The sequence below is a fragment of the Colletotrichum abscissum genome (assembly GCF_030869225.1).
Source record: "Colletotrichum abscissum strain IMI 504890 chromosome Unknown Scaffold_5.1, whole genome shotgun sequence".
NCBI classification, from domain to species: domain Eukaryota; kingdom Fungi; phylum Ascomycota; class Sordariomycetes; order Glomerellales; family Glomerellaceae; genus Colletotrichum; species Colletotrichum abscissum.
Window position 1 is genome coordinate 828796 of NW_026850431.1, and position 20232 is coordinate 849027.

General features: G+C 52.1%; 6 protein-coding genes across 6 annotated transcripts; 4 read left to right on the forward strand and 2 right to left on the reverse strand.

Annotated features, from left to right (window-relative positions):
• Positions 1–2434: 2434 nt before the first annotated feature.
• On the forward strand, positions 2435–4191 carry CABS01_02779 (oxalate decarboxylase family bicupin; the record flags this gene model as incomplete). Its single annotated transcript, XM_060536157.1, has 5 exons — positions 2435–2511; positions 2567–2847; positions 2931–3257; positions 3313–3527; positions 3580–4191. The coding sequence occupies 5 exons, from the start codon at positions 2435–2437 to the stop codon at positions 4189–4191; spliced, it is 1512 nt and encodes a 503-aa protein (XP_060394069.1).
• Positions 4192–4951: 760 nt separating this feature from the next.
• CABS01_02780 (uncharacterized protein) lies at positions 4952–5362 on the reverse strand (the record flags this gene model as incomplete). Its single annotated transcript, XM_060536158.1, has 4 exons — positions 4952–5018; positions 5075–5112; positions 5166–5228; positions 5285–5362. 4 exons carry the CDS (start codon positions 5360–5362, stop codon positions 4952–4954), a joined length of 246 nt encoding a protein of 81 aa, XP_060394070.1.
• Positions 5363–8329: 2967 nt separating this feature from the next.
• On the forward strand, positions 8330–13958 carry CABS01_02781 (uncharacterized protein; the record flags this gene model as incomplete). Its single annotated transcript, XM_060536159.1, has 2 exons — positions 8330–8473; positions 8550–13958. 2 exons carry the CDS (start codon positions 8330–8332, stop codon positions 13956–13958), a joined length of 5553 nt encoding a protein of 1850 aa, XP_060394071.1.
• A 2143-nt stretch (positions 13959–16101) lies between these two features.
• Positions 16102–18089, reverse strand: CABS01_02782 (major facilitator superfamily transporter; the record flags this gene model as incomplete). The annotated part of the gene is made up of 3 exons (XM_060536160.1): positions 16102–17080; positions 17134–17723; positions 17961–18089. 3 exons carry the CDS (start codon positions 18087–18089, stop codon positions 16102–16104), a joined length of 1698 nt encoding a protein of 565 aa, XP_060394072.1.
• Positions 17904–18107, forward strand: CABS01_02783 (uncharacterized protein; the record flags this gene model as incomplete). The annotated part of the gene is made up of 1 exon (XM_060536161.1): positions 17904–18107. One exon carries the CDS (start codon positions 17904–17906, stop codon positions 18105–18107), a length of 204 nt encoding a protein of 67 aa, XP_060394073.1.
• Positions 18108–18502: 395 nt separating this feature from the next.
• Positions 18503–18661, forward strand: CABS01_02784 (uncharacterized protein; the record flags this gene model as incomplete). The annotated part of the gene is made up of 1 exon (XM_060536162.1): positions 18503–18661. One exon carries the CDS (start codon positions 18503–18505, stop codon positions 18659–18661), a length of 159 nt encoding a protein of 52 aa, XP_060394074.1.
• Between the last annotated feature and the right edge of the window lie 1571 nt (positions 18662–20232).

The following is a 20232-nucleotide window of genomic DNA, read 5'->3' on the forward strand; positions in this document are numbered from 1 at the left end:
TCACGACGAATTAATGGCAAAATCTTTCCAGTGCCAGGGCCATCAGGCATCGTGGCTGTGATATATCACCTTATATAGGCGTCCCACTCCAATCAGAGTTTGTTGGTGGCCTGGCTCAACGGGAAGGCTGGTGCGGAGATTTTTGATGTCATATCACAGACTTCGATCACCCAACAGACTACATGCTCTCTATGATTCATCTAAGAGCACGCGATTCAGTAGCTCACATCCATAGAAGACATAATACCATGTTCTTGGATTACCTATAGGAGGTCTAATTCTCTGTCGCCAGGTTGAGTGACCTGCCTGTTGAAAGCGTCAGCGTTGTACGAATACGTTGCAATTCAATTGGGATACCCTCCTTTAGCCTCCGGGGGGGAGGAGCAGATTAATGCCGGTGGGATCTAATAATTCCTAGAAGAGTTTTTTCTCTTCTCTTTGGAGGGCTTCTGTAGATGAAACACTCTTAAAGACCATGATCAGTTGCGTTGCATTGGCTGATGGACGGCTATGGCTATGCTTAAGAGGACTTGGCTACCTTCAAGGGTACTCATAAGCCCAATTGCCCGGTCGATCGCTAGCCTTGCAACACAAGCTCTCTCCTTTGAGCCAAGACGGATCTGCAGCGGGCAGCGAAGGAGAAAAGAAGGCCACCTGCATCGGATGAAGCCGCACGCGCCAACGACGGGCATCCATGCACGATGGCATTGTGGCGGTATTTCCGTATCGCATGCGGCAACCCAAATCGTATAATCATCCAACCACAGCGATATCCGACGGCTCAGCCAGCAGTGATGTCCCAATTGGGTACAAAACAAGCTTTGGTTGTATTCAGCTTCCTTTATGTCATATTGTGAGGCTTTATTTAGTATCTGCCATTGCTCATCGCGTAGACAACGTTGCATTCGTCTCATCTTCTGAACCTTGGACTTGGGCCATCTAGCAAACCTGCCAGATGACAGGCCAAAGTTTCCCCTCTTCTGAAAATGATGCAATCTTGTACTTCTGATGAAATGGTATCCCGGAATCCAAATCTGCCGGGCCCGATTTAGCATCGAGGCACCTCACAGGTGTAGAGGACATGCAAGCAAGCCCAGACCTTCTACGAGCGACAAGAACCCCAATCCCATGTTGAGCACACATGCTTGTACTCGTGCAAGGAGTTTGCGGCATTTGTAATTTCGATTGCTCACATTTCGCCATTCAAATGGTTGGCGCGTCACTAAACTCTTACAAGCTTCTTTCCTCTGCCCGGGTGAGGTTAGAGGCCGGTGGCAGGACGCTAGCAGCCGAGTGATCAGGGAGCTAGAACTTTTGAATCTTGAATAAGTCTGGTGTAAGCGGACAATCCCGAGCTTTCTGCGAGACATCGGGGCTTTTTTTCTTTTCACCGAGGTGTTCGTCACACCCTGAATCATCCCAGGTAAGTACGTTTCTTCTGCATGAATAATCTAAGGTAATTAACCCACAAAGAACACACGTCAAGAGGGTTCCGCGGTTCAGACGAATCGCGAACGGACCATTTCTAAGAGCGGTGACTTCACCACGTAGGCAGACAATCAACTGCCGTGTTCGGCATTAGGGGGGAAACGCAACGTGGGGCGCTACCGAATTCCCGCTATCAGATTCGATGATCCTCGCTGGAGGCGCACGGGAGGGCGTCGACACTACCAAGCCTTATTTTTAACCTTTTGCTGAACATTTGCACTTTGCAAAACAACTTTGATCCTAGTAAGGCCAGCTGAGTTGATTGAGGCGCGATGGACTTCCCGAAGCCTCCGGGGGCTGTAAGCGCTTTAAGTGAGACAACGTGGTGAGCGCTGTGTGCTTTTTCGGAGGTTGTGAGTAATCTCAAGGTAGCATGTGGCTAGTCGTTGATCAGATCAATATATTCGTCCACACCGGTGCCGTACAACCGTGCGTGGGTCTTTGCCTTTCCCGTGCTAACCGTCTCACGGTTCGCGATAGACCCAAAAGAGCGAAAACGCGTCATCTAGACTACTATCGCCCCCGGCTTCTACTGTACTGCTCGTGCTCCACGCGGCTGGCCCCATGTCATCCACATATCGCGGTCCGGACGCCAAGGCTGGGAGCTTAATCGGTCCCGCCGAATTCCTCTCCGCCTTGTGATAGTAGATGGCATGGATTGGGTGAGGGGGGGTAGACTGGCAGATGGTCAAGGCACGGCATAGCTAGCTCGGGAGCCATCATATGTCGTTTGTGTGCTTTGGGTGACTTTGGAGGCAGGTTCTAAGTTCGTCTTATGGCGAATGCGAGGTATAAGAAGGCCCTTCAATCCGGTCTGTAAGGGATTGTGCTTCATCTCAGAATCATCACCTTTCAGATCATCTTGGAAACAGACACTCAATAATCAGTCTTTCGTTACAGCGCAATCTTTTCGACTTCGTCTTCTTCCAGTTTATTCTCCATCACGATGTATACCCACGGTGCTTTCCTCCTCGCTAGCTTGCTTGCGGCTCTGCCGCAGAGCCATGCCGTTCCGGCACCACAGTAAGTACTCCCACGAGCATACGATTACTAGGAGAGTGTGCCAACAGTTGAATAGAATGGGAGACTATGGCGAGAACAAAGGCCCCGTTGGCGGTGTCGATCCGCCCATCCCCACCGTAACTACACCTACGGGAAGTCTCAGAGGAGATTCTAGCCTTCTCGGAGGCAACGCAGCGCGACCTGACCCCGAAACTGGCGGCTCCGCCAATGTCGACGACGTTACACTCGTGCCCGGCCAGGAAGCAGACGGAAAGCTCGGCCTGTACCTGAACTTTGATGGTGTCGACGTCCCGCAACCGATCCGCGGCGGACTAGGATCTCCGGACCCGGGCCCAAGTACGTTGCATCCCTAGCGGGGAGGCGTTGAAGGGAGATAGATCATTGCAGGGAAGAGATGCGCTAACACATAATTCCCGCAGGAACCTACGACTATGAGAAGCTTAACCCCGATCTTTTCGCCCCGCCCGGCACCGACAAGGGCGATGTCGAGAACGCCATGTGGCCGTTGGGCCTTTCGCACAACCGTCTCGGCAGCCAAGAGGGCGCCGGCTGGGCGCGACAGCAGAACACTAAAGTCCTACCTGTCGCTTCTGCGATGGCGGGTGTCGATATGAAGTTGCAGCCTAACGCTTACCGCGAGCTTCACTGGCACACCTCGGCGGAGTGGGCGCTCATGCTCAAGGGATGCTGTCGCATCGCAGCGATGAATGAGGATGGAAAGAGCTTCGTCGACGATGTGTGCGAGGGTATGTCTAGCTCGACCTGATTTATCTTTCTTATAAAGCTTACCAAGCTACATAGGCGATGTATGGTTCTTCCCGAAGGGTGTCCCTCACAGCATTCAGGCGTTCGACCAAGGCACAGAGTTCCTCCTCGTCTTCGACCAGGGAAGCTTCAGCGAAGAGAACACATTTCTCGCTTCTGAGCTATTCTTGAGAAACCCATTGTCCGTTCTTTCCAAGAATCTTAAGACGGATGTTTCTGCATTTGACAAGATCCCCAAGGATCAGCTTTATGTAAGTCAAAAGATGAATTGGCACGTCGGTGCATTGGCTTACTCATTTCCAGATCTTCAATGGTACACCTGCGCCGAAAGACATTGAGAAGCAGAATCAGACCTCATCGGCAGGATCGCTGACTGGTGCTGAATCATACACCTATCATTGGTCGCAGCAGAAGCCTTTCCAAGTCCCCGGCGGTTCCGTCAAGATCCTCGACCCGCAAACGTTCCCCATTGCGGAGAACTTCTCGGCTGCCCTGGTCGTCGTCCAGCCCGGCGCCATGCGCGAGATCCACTGGCACACCACAAGCGACGAGTGGAACTACTTTTTGCAGGGCTCCGGCCGCATCACCATCTTTGAAGCCCCTGAGGCCTCGCGTACCTTTGACTTCACCGCCGGCGATGTTGGTTACGTGAAGGTTGGTGACAGTCATTACATCGAGAACACTGGTACCGAGGACGTCATCTTCCTTGAGGTCCTTCAAGCGCCCAAGTTCTCGGACATCAGCGTTGCACAATGGCTGGCCCTTACCCCGAAGCAGGTCGTCAAGGATACCCTTGGCCTCTCTGACGAAGTGATTGCTGCGATTCCCAAGGAGAAGGAGTACATCAAGGTTGGCAACACCAACATGACGGCGCTGGCTGATGGTGGACGTAACTTGAAGAAGTTCAAGGCCTAGTTCCTTGCCTGATTTTCTTCATTTCTACTGTAAATATTTTCAGACGCGCGACTTTTGCGAGTTGGGGCTGGCATGGAGACAGGAGTTAAGTCGTTCGGTAGCGTGTGTATTTCAGTATCAACAGCAAGCGATATCTCCATGCGAGGTCTCTGACAGGAAAGATTGTGACACGTTTGTGTAGGTTCAAGCTCCAATGGCGAGCATGCTGATTTAACTTACGAAACAAGCCGAGGTTGACTTTGGTAAACCGTGTTAAAATGATCTTTCGCTGCTTGTAGGTGAAGTTCGAATTCCCGCTCAATAGACTTTTAGTAAGTGCGATGGCCCATAAGAAGCTTGGAGGCTCTAGGGACCTCCACCGGCTGTAAGGAGTGAATCGGGGGTTACTGCATCCGGTCAGCGGAGAAATAACAGGATTCCCGCAGCCGGGGCAAAAAAGCAGCCTCGAACTTCTCGAAACCTCAGCTATAGGGCAGTCCTATTCATCGCATTCGACGACCTTAAAGCAAGGATACAGTGTAGAGTCTCAGAACAGAGGATGTTAAGGGGGTTGAGCTATGGAGCTGGTGTTATCGAATCGAACTCGGGACCATGCAACTTCTACGGAGATATTGTCTAAGTCTCAATGATAAAGCGATCGACCATAGTTGTGGCGAATCGAGATAGCTCTTGAGTGAAACGTTTTGGTCTTTTAGTCAAATGCAAGGCACGCCATGCTCTATCTACATTAAAAAGAAAATTCAGAGACAAAGTCATAAGCTCAGTTGAATCCAGGACCTCTGCCAGCCTGGGTTCCGCAGACGCAGTCAAAGTCGTTGTTCGCCTTGCTGTTGCACTCGTTAGAACAACAATAGCATCGATGAGTCCGTGGAGGTAAACTTACTCAATGCAGACAGCCAAGTTTGCGGTTGTGTCCGAGCACTATGAAGATGTTTAGTTCGAGTTATGAGTATAAGTCCTAATGAGTAACCTACATGCTTAATGCACTGGCCCTTGCAGCCATCCCGCTGTTCTTGAGTCTTGCAGTTTTTGAAAAGCTACAAAAGTCAGCTATGGGAATTTTACAATCAGCAAGTCTCAGATCGGGACTGACCTCAGCATTTGAAGGTGTACGGCACTCGACAAAAGCCATGGCGGCTCCGGCGGAAGCGAGGAGGAGAATGAACTTCATGTTGACTGGTTGGAAGTGAAATTGATAGGCTCGGTGTATGGTATTGTTGATGATGATGATTTTGCTTTTTTTTGAGACGAATGAGCTGCGATTAAGCTTACTTATGTAATTGGATTGAGTTCAGCGAATTTTCCGCAGCTCTCGATAAACTTCAGATGAGGAAAGGATGGTATCAAATTGATTGAAAACCCGACGGGATGAACGGGTCATGGCATGCTGTATGACTCTGTTGTTCCACTCTGAACTTTAAATCTGTAGGGCTTTGCGAGCAACCTGCTGACTTTAAAACCGAGCCGCTATTAAGTGAAGCCGCTAATCCAGCTCGGCTTCGGGAACGGATCACAGAAAGGCAGACCCACTATCTCCATCTTGGCGATGACTCGTGTCAGCATCAAAGAGAAGGGTTGAATGACGGGCGCCGTCAGCTGCGTGGAGTCTGAAACCGCCCTGGCATTCAACAAGTTCCAGGATCATTCAGGTACGAGAACCAAGTTGCCTAGGGATCAGACCATAAAGAACGTCTTCGCTGAGTAATTTTATGGATTCTTTGCTTTTGCACTCCCAGTCAGCGCATTGGTATTCAACGAGGCAACGGGACGGGACTTCCGACCAAATTAAGCGAGAGAATCGCAATGTTTCGATATTAATCTGCAATGATTGAAATCGACTAGAATCACGTGTACAGATAGTGTCAGGCTCTGCCTAGATAGGAGATAGCATAAGGGGCAGCAGGAGGAGGACTAGGCAACAAAGGAGCAGCTCAGGTATTTATAGAGCGCTGAGAGTCCACTTGAGGGAAGAGGCAGATTTCAGCAATGCATCTTCTAGACCCTAACAGCAGTTGGCCTCTGTGAGCTTCTTCCCTATATCGTATACCTACCTTCTTCCAAAAAAATCCGGAAACTATTGATAAGGTATTGACAGATAGGTCGACCGATGGGATAATCATTTTTTTCAACTGGACAACTTTCCAACAAGCGGCTTTGAACACATTTTTCGATCTCGAGTTCATCCGGCAGCCGGCTTGGTCCTGTCCTTATCGTCAATAGTGGAACTTTGGCACTTGGAAGCGCTTTGACTTTCAGTTGGCAAGGATCTGTTTCTGCTCGCTTGAGACAGATATCTGGTTTGGGGCCGGAAGTAAAGTTAATTAAATATGGCTTTACCAGGTAAGTGATACTACTGCGTCAATAGCACAGCCTCTGTGTCTCTTGTGCCATATTTATCAGTGTGAAGTCCGCCGACAAATAGTTTTCAGGCCTGAAACCGGAGGTAGCTGGCTCTTTACAATCTATCAAGGTAAAATGAGTTGTTGGCACGGAGGATGTGTTCGTTGCAGTCACATTACAATCAAAATTGATGCGAGACTCAACGGATTGAGCTGATATAAGGTAGTGGATGTTTCATCGATATCGGAACTGCATGGTTTTATCAATAAATTGAGGCGGCTCTCTCATGGCTCTCTTAGGGATCAATGCACGATGACACCAAGCGGATGCGTACAGGAATATGTCTTCGGCATTGAGAACTTTAGAACGTTGGCTAGGGACGACAAAGCTAATAGAGATGAATTCAATTCTCTGCCCTTGTTTTTGCAAATTGAAAGGAATTTGAACTTGTCGAGCAGCTGCTAAACGCTGGTGAGACATTTTAGTCGCCCGGACGGGCGCTGAGGATTTCTCGAGGCGCACTTGTCGATCAGTGGCGCAAGGCCCTCCCAAATCCTTAGCCAAAGTCTCCACATTTGAGTTGTAGATTACGTCTAGAACAGCCGCCATTGCGGGGTGATAGATTCGTTTCACGGCTGGTTCCGCGAGGCAGCAATGTTTCCCGTCGTTCTGGGTTCTGTGGAACATGAAGTAACTTTCTATTCCATGTCTGGGAATGGGGCCGGCTCATTTCTCTCGCCTCCTCTTGATGGTATGCGTGCGTTATTGAGATCTCCTTCTGTCTCAGAAATACGCAGATCCGACAATGATGACAAGCTGTCTAAAGTACACTACGGATATGTGGCGGCGACCGAGAAGGCCTCACCGCATGTCATTTGCAGCGGGGTTGTGCAGCTGGGGACATGGGCAAGAACGCCATGCTGTCTTGAAATTCTGCCACCTACGAGACATGGCTGCCCTAATGAATGATCGGTCTTGGCAATCCCTTCAGCTCCAAGATAACCTTAGCATACGTGCATACCTATGCCCTAGGCTTTGGCGGCTAGCCTCAGATCGTCTGACGCCTCAAAGTGTCTAAAATGTGCTTGTGGTATGGGAAAAGCCGCCATGGGAATCTGCTGTGGCAAAACGGGCGTCCCATCATGTGAAGTGAATCGCATCACGATTCTCAGTGTGAGTTTAGGTACCTGCATTTAGTTGAGAAAAGGTAAAGACTTGCATAGATTCACCTGCCACCGTGGCTTTTGTTGCAGGTCGTGACTCATCGGACGAAGACACAATAGCCACAAATTGGTGATGATTCAAGTGGTTTTTGAAAGGTCCAGTGGTGTTGAAGCGAAAACTACAACATACCAGCTAGTCGCTCAGAAGAAGAAGGGTTTTCACCCGATAAACTTTTAAATATTGACACTGAATTTGCGATCTTGGAGTCGTAGGCAAGCCGTCGGTGGCGAGGTATGAACTTGATTTAAGTTTGTGGCTAATACAGCTGAACTCGCTAGTAGGGATGAGCGAGTATCCAAGCCAAATCGGTGCAAGAGGCTGCTTCCAGCCGAGTTATGGGCAGAGAATCTGGTATCTAAGTGGTGGCGACCGCATACATGGTGATAAGCAGGGCATGAGAGCTTGACGGGTGTTCGTGAAAGACAGTGCCACATAAGTAAGGTGATTTTGATGGCGTATAAGAAGACGATTTTCCATGCATGTCGTGAGCAAATAATAAGAAAGACTTCTATGCCATCTCTCAATCAGATCAAATATTTTGTAGTACCATATTCGCTTATTCAAGCTATTAGCAATGGACGCCAGCAACTCCAACCTTACAGACCTCAAATACGGATATGATTTCGTGGTCAGCACAACCCAAGCCAGCATTAACTCTGGCTTGTTGGAATATCTTTGGGAAAGTTACCAGCCAATTAACTATATTTGCTATATCTCAGTAAGTATTCCCAGATGAAAAACTATGGCAAAATGCCAGGTGGGAGATCAATATTATCGACCAACTGCTTACATAGCCGCCACAGGACTCGAATAACGGAAACGCCACAACCCAGATCAGTCTCGATGAACTGTTGAAGAGGACAGACGGGGTCAACCCGTTTGAGATCCTGGATGGTGCATCGCCGAATGACCCTCGAATTGAAGAGCTCACTCGAAACAACTTCGTCGTTGGCGTGAAGATTCGCATTGGTGTGCCCCCAGGCGTAATGCCCAAGGAGCTTCCTCCAATCCTGGAGCTCGGCAAGAGTGACGGCAAGTCTCTCTTCCGAATATTTTGCTCCGAGTTCCAGGTTATTCAGAATACGACTAGCGAAGGACCATCTGCAAACGGACGTTGGAACGTCTGGAACCAGCCCTCTGGATCGCCGTGGTATATCGAGACGGACGTCAACATCCTCAATAAGGACCTTGACTGGGGCCTCGAGACACCCTACTTTAATCACCGCTCAGAGCTTAAGGGAAACCTCAAGTCTCAATTCAGCCATCTTCCTCCCAGCAAGTCTTACAGCCTTCAACAAACTCTTATGGATCTGGATACCGCTGCCGATCAAAGCACACCAAATTTTGTGGGGATTCCTGCCGGTTCCCCCGTCCTAGAAATCCTGCAGAAGAACTTCGTCGACCTCTACAGCAAAGCAGCCAAGAGCTACGGACAACCGATTCTTGCAGTTGCCGCCGTTGCTAAAGACCATCCAGATCCTTCCACACTCCAGGTGACTTCGGTTGAAGTGGGCATCAGCCGGTACAAGGACTCCAAGGCTTGCGTCGTCAACAATCCGACTCCCGAACAGGCCGCCGCAGCGACCCTCGACCATTTCTGCATGACGAACTGCCACAGTGCTCCGGCAGTCTCGGATCCCCACTGGCACTGGAACTGGGTCCAGCCCGGGGAGGTGAAGAGCCAAAGTGGTGTCATTGCCATCAAGCGGAGTGTATTCGCCGAGCAGTTGATGAACATCATCCTGCCGTCTGCCCGGAAGTCTTGCCTCACCTCTAAAGTTCACATCGATTATGACGATTACCTGGGCAACTGGAAACAAATGATACAGTTTTCTCCTGGTCAATGGCCACAAACCAGAGATGTGCGAACCCCTGATAACGGCGAATGGATAATTGACATTACTTGGTCGGCGGAGGGCTATCCCGATGTGAAATGCGAGAACTCAGAGATGTGGGGTCGATTTTATGACAGCATCGAAGTCGTCCCTCACTACTATTGTGAGGTAAAGGTCAATGGGAGTATCATCACCATCAGCCAACGATTGTGGGTCGTTGTCTCATTGATGTGTGAAGGTATCACACAGTCACCACTGAATGCATACGACGTCACCATCACCGACACCTACGACTTGTCTGTGGACCAGACTGGCCAGCTGAGTATCGAACGTGACAAGAATAAGATTCAGAAACAAGACAATTCCCAATCCGCCGAACCAAATTATTGGGGAAACTTGTACGCAGGAATCACCGACCATTTGAAGGACATCAAGGCCGAGGTTACACAGATGGCCAACCTGGACCTGGGGAGTATCCAATTTCCTCCGACTAACAATTTAGTGTTCCCTGGGGGCAAGGTATTCACGTACACATCAGCCAGATTCTCCAACCACCAAGACTTGATCTGCGACATCACCTACACGGCGCCAGCCAAGCCTTTCCAGCCGCCGCCTCGGGCAGATGCCCCAGTTACCGACCCTTCGTCGGACAATCTTCCGACGAGAACCGCACCGAAGCTTCCTGAAGCCACCGGTCCGCCGGCATACTCCATGGCCTATACGACCGATCTCATTCAGAACTACATTCAGGGAGAGATCGTGGCTCCTACAGCAAAGTTCGAAGCTCTCCAAACTGACGACGGCCACTCCCTACTCTTCTCGCTGAGCACGGACAACGTCTTCAATGTGATCATGGAGCAGAGCCGCACCACCAAGACCGGCTGGGTCCGCATGCCTCTCTCGCCCCTCTCGTCTGCTTCCGCATCAGTACGCACTTTTGATGTGGGACAGAGTGTCACAGACGGCACCATTGGGATGGCTCTGGTGGTGTCCGAGGGGGGTTCGGACAAGCTCTTGCTCTCTCTCTGCAACTCCAGTTCCGACACATCCTGGACGGCGAAGCCTCAGTGGTCTACAATCGACTTTGATGCAGAAGGCCATGCTGGGTCAGAGTCTATCAACATTGTCCGTGTCATGTTCGCTGAGCCTCAGGGAAGCCGGCAGCACATCATTGTCGACGTCGACCGCTCGTCAAACAAGGCAGACAAGGACATTGCTCGCTACTACATCAACCCCCATAAGACGTCCGGTAGATCCTGGACCTTGCATGGTCTTCCGGTCGACATTCAGAAGGGCTACTATCAGAGTTGCGTGGGCAGAGTGGCCTACGGGTTTGTTGACGGGGTGTACACCCTGGGAACCGCCGACGACTCGGCCCAGCTTGTCTACGTGCCTATTGAAAACGCCTTCGGTGACGGACCTCCGTTGCCGTGTCGCCTCGAGTTGCCGACAGAGACGCAGGCATCTGCCATCGCCGCCGCTCGCAGATCCGGTTCCCTCGCGTCTCCAGACGGAACGACGGACTTGTTCGCCGTCAGCAACTCGACTCTCTTCTATTTCCCAGCTGAATGCCAGACTGACGGGTCAGTGGCCACACAATTGCTTGAGAGCAACGTACTTTCGGGCACCACAGAGCTTGCAGCCATGACGCATAGAGGTGTGACGACGATCTGGGGCAAGAATGCCAGCAACGATGTGTACTACCTCTCCTGCCCATCCAGCCAGCTCAACAACCAGAAGGCCTGGAGTGTCCCTGTGCCAATCGTGTTCGGCGTCGAGCAGATGACGCCGTACCTCAATCGCAGCGACGGCGGCAATGCAATCTTCACATCAGGTTCCGGCAAGCTTGAGAGATTGACGCAGGCCACCGGCACGGACGCAAAGTTATGGGTCGTGGATGAGATCAAGCTCGAGGCCACGGGGACTAAGACCAAGCCGCTTCAGTTCAAGTCGTACACGACTACGATCCAAGTTCTGGATGAACACGAACTTCCGGCCACTGGCGTCAATTTGTCGATTTCTACCAGCTCTCGCACACCCGTGTACATGAACGGGATCTACTACGTTCTTGGGCCGGCACCTGTCACGGTGGTTACGGATGCGACCGGGAGCTTGACAGTTGTTGAGGCACTGCAAGACAGCATCAACGGCACTCTCATGAAGGTAACTCGCAACAATGGAGAGGCCGAGATTACCATCAATCCGATGGAGAAGTCGTTCCAGACGGTAGCAGCTCTCAGTAGCGAAGGAGCCCTCCGGGACGCCAAAGTACTAACCAACACGGTCTCTGGCGGCATTAGGGGCACGCCTACGTGGACTACTCTCGTAGAGGAGACTGTATCATCGAATAATATGGCCAACGTCGCGAAAAGCCTTAGCAAACTCGGCATAACGTATGGACTCGTCAAGCCCACAGTCACCCCAAGATCTTGTATGAGCGTGATTCCACACATGCTTTACACGTCCTCGTCCTCGGTCGACAGCCAGGCATATGATGTAGCCATCGCGGCCGGCGACCTCTTCCGCTGGCTCAAATCCGACGTGGATCGTGTCATCGACATCATCAAGGACGATGCTACTGAAGCATGGCACTTCGTAGCCACCATCTCCGGCAAAGTCTACCGCGCTGCATTGACCTCGGTCGAAGCCATTGTCGGGGCGGCGGAGTGGATCTTCAACGCCATCAAGACCGGTATCAAGAAGCTCATGTCCTTTGTCGAGTTCCTCTATGACTGGGATGATATCGAGCGAACCAAGGACATCCTCTGCAACATGACGAAGCAGTGGTTGAACAATCAAGTTGACTATCTCCGCACTGCAAAGACAGAGTTTGACGTTCAGATTACACACGCTGAGAAGAGTATCGAGAAGTGGGCTGGCATAAAGGACTGGGGTTCTTCACTCGGAAGCAAAGCCTCACAGCCAGCGGCCGCAAGCGCCACGAATCCTACCAAGGGCCATACATCGGGTTCTCAGGCCATGATGACCCATTTCAAGAACCACAGCGCCAATATGACCGTCGTAGAGGCGCCGCCAGCGAAGAAAGAAGTAGCATCAGGTGTCATCAACGACCTCTTGGATGCGCTGGACAAGGAGGAAGCAAACATATCAGCGGTTGTCTCTCAACTGAAGAATCTGGCCAAGCGCTTCTCCTCAATGACCGTCGAAGAGATCCTGAAAGATCTACTCGGGATCATCGCAGTGGGTGTGCTTTCCAGCGTCAAGGTGGTGGTCGATGCCTTGCTCAATGTCTTGATCGATCTTGCCGGGGACGCGTTTGCCCTCTTAGATGTCAAAATCCACGTTCCTGTCATCTCAGATCTTCTGAACGATATCGGCATACCGGAAATATCCTATTTTGATCTCGTATGCTGGATCCCCGCCATGTCCTTCACGGTGATATACAAGCTGGCTTCCCAGACGGCCCCCTTCACCGCGGATGATGTCGCCCTTTATACGGGCGCTTCTGCTGGTATCTCAAAGACCCCGCAGGCCCGCATGGTACCTCATACATCAACATCGCTAGCTTTGGAGCCCATGGCAATGAATTCCGACATCGTGACCACAGCCGCCTTAAGTTCTCCCGAAACACCCACAGCCTACCAGCAACAAGCCAGCGTGCACGACAGCAAGGCCTCGGTGACTTCGATCTCCTCCTCCGACTCTGTAAGCGTAGCCAGCACGGAGCCAACAACCCCCGGGTCCGCCAAGCCAGTCACTGCGCGCGATCAGATGATGTACTCTCTCGGCCATTTCATCGCCTGCGGCATGAGCTTTATAACTGCATATATCAGCCCCATCGAGGCCGCACTCCCAGAAGGGAACCCACTCAGCAATATGCTGACGGGAACGGCAGTGGTCAGCGCCGGCGCCTTGTACATGGCCGATTCTTTTGCTCCTAAAGACCCCATCAAAAGCGAGTTCTGGGACTTCTGGTCGAAAACCATCACAATCATGACATTGAGTAACATAGCGGTCTTTAGTGATACCGCTCAGCATCACCTCTTTCGGACAGGCCACTGTCTACATGTCGCAAATTCTCGCCCTCTAGCAGCCAACATCGATAGCATACTCGTTATCCCAGCCTTTCTAATCACTCTGGAGCACTTCAGCGAGCTCGTCGTAGCTAAAGGGAGTGTGGACCAGGTAGCAGCCTTCGTAGGCGAGCTGTCCAACTTGGCGTCCTACGTTGCACGAACGAATTATTCTGTCGTGATCAACTTGGGAGGACCACAAGCTGCAACGGACGCGGCTGTAGCCATGACATTCGGGAACCTTGCCCAAGCCGGGCTCGAGATGTTTCAATATAAGATTGGCATCGCTCAGGCTAACGACATTAGCGAGAGACAGCGTGGATTGCTACCTTGAAAGACACATGTTTATAATGCTTCCTCCATGTAAAGTATGGCACCTATCACCAATAGTAATCAACGATATACCTTCACTCTCTTCCATAATTAAGGAACTTAACAGAATTGTGTCTATTACGGGTGGAGTGAGATCAAAATGTCGGCTTTCAACACTATAGTTGTCACCACATCATCTCCTTTACTTTTCAACCAACAAATTTCCAGCTAGCTTGCCGAGAAGCCCAGACTAACTCCTCCCGTCCCGCTCGTCCGGAACCCGGAATCAGACCACCGCCGGCTCCCCCATCTCACGAATCTCAAGCGCATGCATGTATCCCACGGCGTAGTGTAGCCGATTACCCCGGCCCACAGGAAGGAATTCAAGATCAAACCTGTATGAGTAAATAAATCCCGAAAAGCGACTGGGCTTTTTTGCGCCGCAGGTATACATAAGACCCGGGTCGGATTGTGGTATTAGGGCCTGGGGGGAACGGACAACATCCGAGGAGGATACCTCACATCAAGAAATTTAAATCCCAGAAAAGAAAGAAAGGGAAGAAGAGAAAAGTGGAAAGGTTGCCAAGTCCTCGGGTTCGCGATGGGGTCAGACCAAAATCTCTTCCAACCTTGCCAACTTCGTACGTGAACACTTCACTAACTGGAAGTATTCCCCTACCCCACGCCCACATCCTTGGGCTCAGCTCAAAGAAGCGACCGGTGTTCTCTCCGCGCACCACGCACGCGTCCTTCCCCCCAGATCCACTAGACCCTCTATCTCAACCCTGACATTGACGGTTTTGACTTACTATACACTATACGGAGTAGCTGGGTCTGGAACCATGCGAAATCTCAGCGCCCAGACTGGAGCGAGTCCGAACAAAACATCTCTGCGCAACAGGGTAAATGAGGGGAAAGGAACATGAGCGGGGTTGCCTCCATTGAAAAAACTCTTGGAGAAATCTGGAGCGAGCGGGACTCACCAACAGCATCACCCCACAACGGACGCCAATTAAACGGTGCCCCAATGAACCAACCCACGGGACGGTGAGCACACGAACCGGCCCCATCGCGACGTTTGGCGCCCACTGCACATCGTACGAGACTGCTTCCAACATCGCGGCATCGCTGATCGCAAATGTCTCACCGCACAGACTGGACGAACCCCGGATGGAGAAGGCCTGGCCGCCTGACGAAAAACCCTGCATTGCACATACCTAGAAAACGTGGAGTCTGGAGATGTCGGGGAAAGGGAGAGATGTGAGATTGCAACGCGGGGAAAAACCTCATACATGATCCATTCCGGGGGTTGGCCGTACAATTGAGAGAATATAAGGTAGTGATATACGTCTGGCAGTAGTGATTTGATAAACCTTCGGATCAAGGACTCTGTATAATTTCTTAATTCCAACCGCAAAAAACCCTTGCCTTGACGTGAGAATTACAACCGTTTGCCAGGGTTGCAAGGGACTTCGCTGTGAAGCACTCTAGCCCTGAACCTAAGGGAGTATGGGCTCAGGCAGTAGACCCAACCAGAACAGCTGCACAACCTAAAGACAGCCCAGCCAAGCCAAAGAAATCATTGTTGAGGCTTCCCTGAGCAAATCGAGAGTGACCCATCGCCGTCTCAAGACGCCGACTGCCAATCTGACTTCTTGAGAAGGCAAGTAGCCGACCGCCGGTTACTGCTCACGCGGCAATAGAAGATAGAGCGGGATAAGTGGGCCCGACCGGTTCCGCCCTCCATCGGGTCTAGCACCATCGATGACTAATTTCCCCTGAAATGCAAAAGAAAACCAGACAGAGACAAGCACTCGCAAGCTTCAACGCCCAGCGACGCCGATACTCAGCCAGCGGCTTGGCGGAAAGCTTGTCCACACGAGCGAAGAAATGTCGTGATTTGAAACAACATGTCGCACACATGTGCTGATCGTCACGGGCGAGTGCGGTAAGACAGGGGGACTTTTTTTTGAAAATGGTATCAATCTTTATATTCATTCATTCGCGCCGTGGCGCTTCACATGGGGTATTGTGTATGGCATCACAGCCATTGGAGGCCTATGCCCGGCCTCCTTCCTGTACCTGTGTACCGTAATTCCAAATCATTCCAGTTGTACTTCTCAAAAGTGTTGTACGTCTATCGCTGAGCCCGGCAGCGACCGATCTTATTCCTTGCGGGTGTCCTCGACGTTGGAGGCCCTGATGCTACCCTTCTCCTCGTCGTGGTCGTCAATCTCCTTGGTCTCGACGGCCTCGCCTTGCACACCGGCGACGGCGTGCTCGAAGCTGCGGCCGCGACGCTCGGGTCCGAACATGGTGGTGACGACAATGCCCATGGCGATGATGGCCGTGGCGATACCCATGACAGGTCCGTAGGCCTCGACGCTGTGGCCTGAAGGGGCTCTGACAAAGGTCTTCTCGGAGATGGCGTTGACAATCTGTGCAGACGGGGACGAAATCATGTTACCCAGCTGGTAGGTGATACCTGGGAAAGAGGAGCGGAAGGCCGGGGGCGAAAGCTCGTTGAGGTGGATGGGAATGACACCCCAGGCACCCTGGACGAAGAACTGCATGAAGAAACCGCTAGCACTCAGGCTGCGCTCGCCCTGGGGAAGGATCCAGGCGGGGATGAGGCAGGCAGAGATGAGAGCAGAGACGATAATGGCACGGCGACGACCGACGAACTGGGACAGGTAACCGATGATGGTGCCACCAACGCAAGCGCCAGCCTTCATGAGAATGGAGGCGCGGGAAGCACCAGCGTTGTCCATCTCCTTCTGAGCAATCATGAAGGTCGTGTACGAGTCTTGCGAGGTGTGGGAGTAGTAGTTGAACCAGGTCATGAGGATGATGCAGTAGACACACATCTTCCACTCCTGGGCCAGCATCTTCTTGGTCTCGCGCCAGAAGGCGCCGGGTGAGGCCGACTTCTTTCCGTGGGCCTTGGCCTCGAGGAACTGCTGGGACTCGGGGAAAGCAATGCGGACAAGACCGACGGCGATGGAGATACCGGCAGCGATCCAGAAGACCGTCTTCCAGGTCTCGGTGCCACCACCGACACCGAGGTTGGCGCAAGCGGCGAGGACGTAGCCGAATGAGTAGCCCTGTTGGAGGATACCGGACATCAAACCACGAGCGTTGGAGCTGGGAATCTGTTAGCGAGCTAGTGACGAAAGGCAGAAGATTGATTGACATACGGGCAGTGCTCAAGAGCCATGGCAATGGCGTTGCCGTAGACACCTCCCATGAAGAGACCGAACAAACTGCGCACAGCCAAGAATTGCTGGAAAGTCTTGCTGTAAATGGTGGCAATCTGCAAAAGACCAAGGATGATCATGTTGAGAACCATGGGCCACTTGCGACCATACTTGTCACCGGCCAGACCGAAGAAGGCGGCGCCGACGGAACGGAGAAGCAGAGTCAGGGTGATGGCAGTGGTGATATCCGTCTTTGAGCGGTCGTAGTACTTGGCCAGCTTAGTGGTCTGGATAGACAAGGCGTGGAAGTCAAAAGCATCGGCGGTCCAGGCGCAGAAACCGCAGAGGAAGAAGAGCCAGTCGCGAGGGCTGAGCTGGGCCATGAGGCTGATGGGGTTCTTGATTGGGTCGGGATCTTGCCATTCTGTGTGCGTCTCGCCAGTTGGACTAACAACAACGGTACGCTGTCTCCAGATGAAGAGGTCCTTCAAGGACTGCTTGGCCGTGGCCAGCACGCCCTTGGCGACGGGGTCGGCGGGCTGCGCAGTCGACGTCGACATGGTGGATGTCTGTCTGCGTTTGTTGGCTCTCTAAGACACGGTCAAGTGTATGAGGGACTGAGGTGGTTGAAGATGATGTCGGTGATCAAGAGAGAGGTAAAGGAGGAAGAAGAGATGAGAGGATGAGGCACGACTGGTTGAGTTCAACAGAATGGGATGAAGAGGGGGGCACAAAGCTTCTTCATATAGTTGGGCAAGCCATCGATAGCCATGCAGGTTGGCGAATCATCAGACCGTCCATCGCGTCGGTGCCAAGAGTTCACCAACATGGAGCAGGTGGATAAGGTGGTTTCGAAGGAGTTGAGAGAGACAAAAACAAAGAGCACCGGTATCGAGGTCCAGAGTGACCGGGATGGCACCGACATGCTCATGGTTTCGAAAGCGATCATCTCCCATGATGGAACGCTGCAGTGAGAAGCGTGATGATTAGTGCGGGCAGGCTGGCCAATGGAGGCCAGAACTGTTTCTGATGGATGCGTGGGGAGGTCGGAGTCAATGATGCGGGGTCGGCGTCGGGGAAGAGGACAGGATGAGCATGGTGAGGAGACCAGAGGGAGGTATGCTACATGGAAGCTAGATTTGCTAGATGGCAGCTAGAGCTTTCTAGCCGGGAGAGTAGAAGAGCGTGCGGCGTGCCTCGATACGGATACCATGCAACTTGCGAGTAGCACGAGAAAAGGCGGCAGACAAGGGGGTCGAGGAGACCGGGGTGTTTGTTCCATGCCCATGCCCATGGTGGTTGGCGAAGTACGATCCCGAGAGAGAGCTAGGGAAAGCTAGGGACCACGAGGATTACGAGGGCGCGGACCATGTTGGGATATTGCATACGATGGCGTTCGTTGGCAAGGGAGAGGAAGCAAAGCCAGCGTCTGGTCTATGCCCACTACGGAATTCCACGCGTGCGGGAGACGGCCTTCACTCCGGCACATGATGGATCACCCCATGCAGCCGGCTTCTCAGCTAGGTAGCAAGCTCCCTACTGGCGAGGCATCTGGATGGGGAAGAGGTCGGTTGGCGTTTGTAATGATGAACCGTGGTCCATGGGTCAAGCGTCCGTCTCCCGGCATGTCCCAGTGCGGCAAAGTGAGATGCGATATGAGGCGGGATCCAAGTTAACGCGCATCATGTCGAATCCACTGGGAGTCGCCGGCCGAACACCCTCTTGTCTCCATGAATGGATTTCATTTCGGGTTGGTATGCGTAGGAGAAAGTGACGACGGTGTCCGTTTGGTCGCACAAAACGTGTCACACGCTTCCATCTCTCTTGTCTTGGTGTCTGTACTCTATGGTTTCGGGCATGGTACAGGTTGCGCTGTAGCAGACCAGAATAGGAAACAGTGAAACGAATGGCACGTAGTAGACCCGTTGGAAAACGACTCTCGATTACTCAGTCATGGCTGGCCTTTGTCGCGATACAATTCTGAATGGCTCCGTTGCAGTGGTAGCGATAGCTGTGATGTTGCGCTGTCGGAGCAGTGTAAGAAACGGATGGAGTTGAGGGCCAAGAATAAGCAGGTTGGAACGCTAGGAATAGCAACGGGGGTTCGATGGCGGCGGTAGTGTGCACTGTGAGAAGTGAGAACCAACGCCAAACGGAGCCAGGAAGGAACGAAAAAAAAGTTACCTTAGTCAGGGCCGCGAAAAAGGGTTAGGATGGAGCGAGTGCAGAAAAAGTTTGCGCCTCACACGTCCAGGAGGTCTTGGCTGTCTGTGTTGGGGTTTGGTCTGTGGAGAGTTGGATGGGGGCGATTGAGCAATGTTGCATCACGGCCGAATCCTTCGATGGAGCGGGAGGGAAAAGGTGTGTGTGCGTTTGTGTGATTTTGTGTGTGTGTGTGTGTGTGTGTGTGTGTGTGTGTGTGTGTGTGTGTGTGTGTGTGTGTGTGTGGGAGAAGAGGAGACCGGAGGGAATGGAAGATGAGCAGCAGAGTCAGAGTCAGAGTCAGACAATGGAGATGGTCAGAGGTAAGGAGTACGTACTCTTCCATTAGATGTTGGATGACGGGAGATGTTGGATTTGGGAAAGAATGAGGGAAATGCAAGACAAACGAATGGGAGGCACTTGAGCAGCATGACCCACCAAGTCACCATCACGCCTGCCTTCATTTTGTCTTCTCTTCACGATGATTTAGAGTTCCTTCCCGATCCAGCAGGGACCTGAACCTAAGGGAGAGCGAGGCAAGGAAAGCGCGCCTTCACTGGCGTCCCGTGACTCCTCTTCTTTCCTTTGTCGATCGGTTGCTGCCTTCCAGAAGGAGCGCCAGAAGACATCCCGTCCACCAAGGTAGATACGTACATCGTAAGCATTCGACCTGAGGAAAGTCACGCTCGACTCCGGATATCTCAGTTGCACCTTCTTCGCGCGAGACTGTGCTCCTCTCAAATTATGCTTCTTCCATGCCTCGCACTACTGCCGCCACCTGGTTGCAACTTGCGAGAGAGGGGGGGAACAAGCGACACCAAAATCGCCAGCGCCAATGCCAACACCAACACCAACACCACAAATCGCAAGCGTGGGAAAGGAACGCAGGCAGGCAGG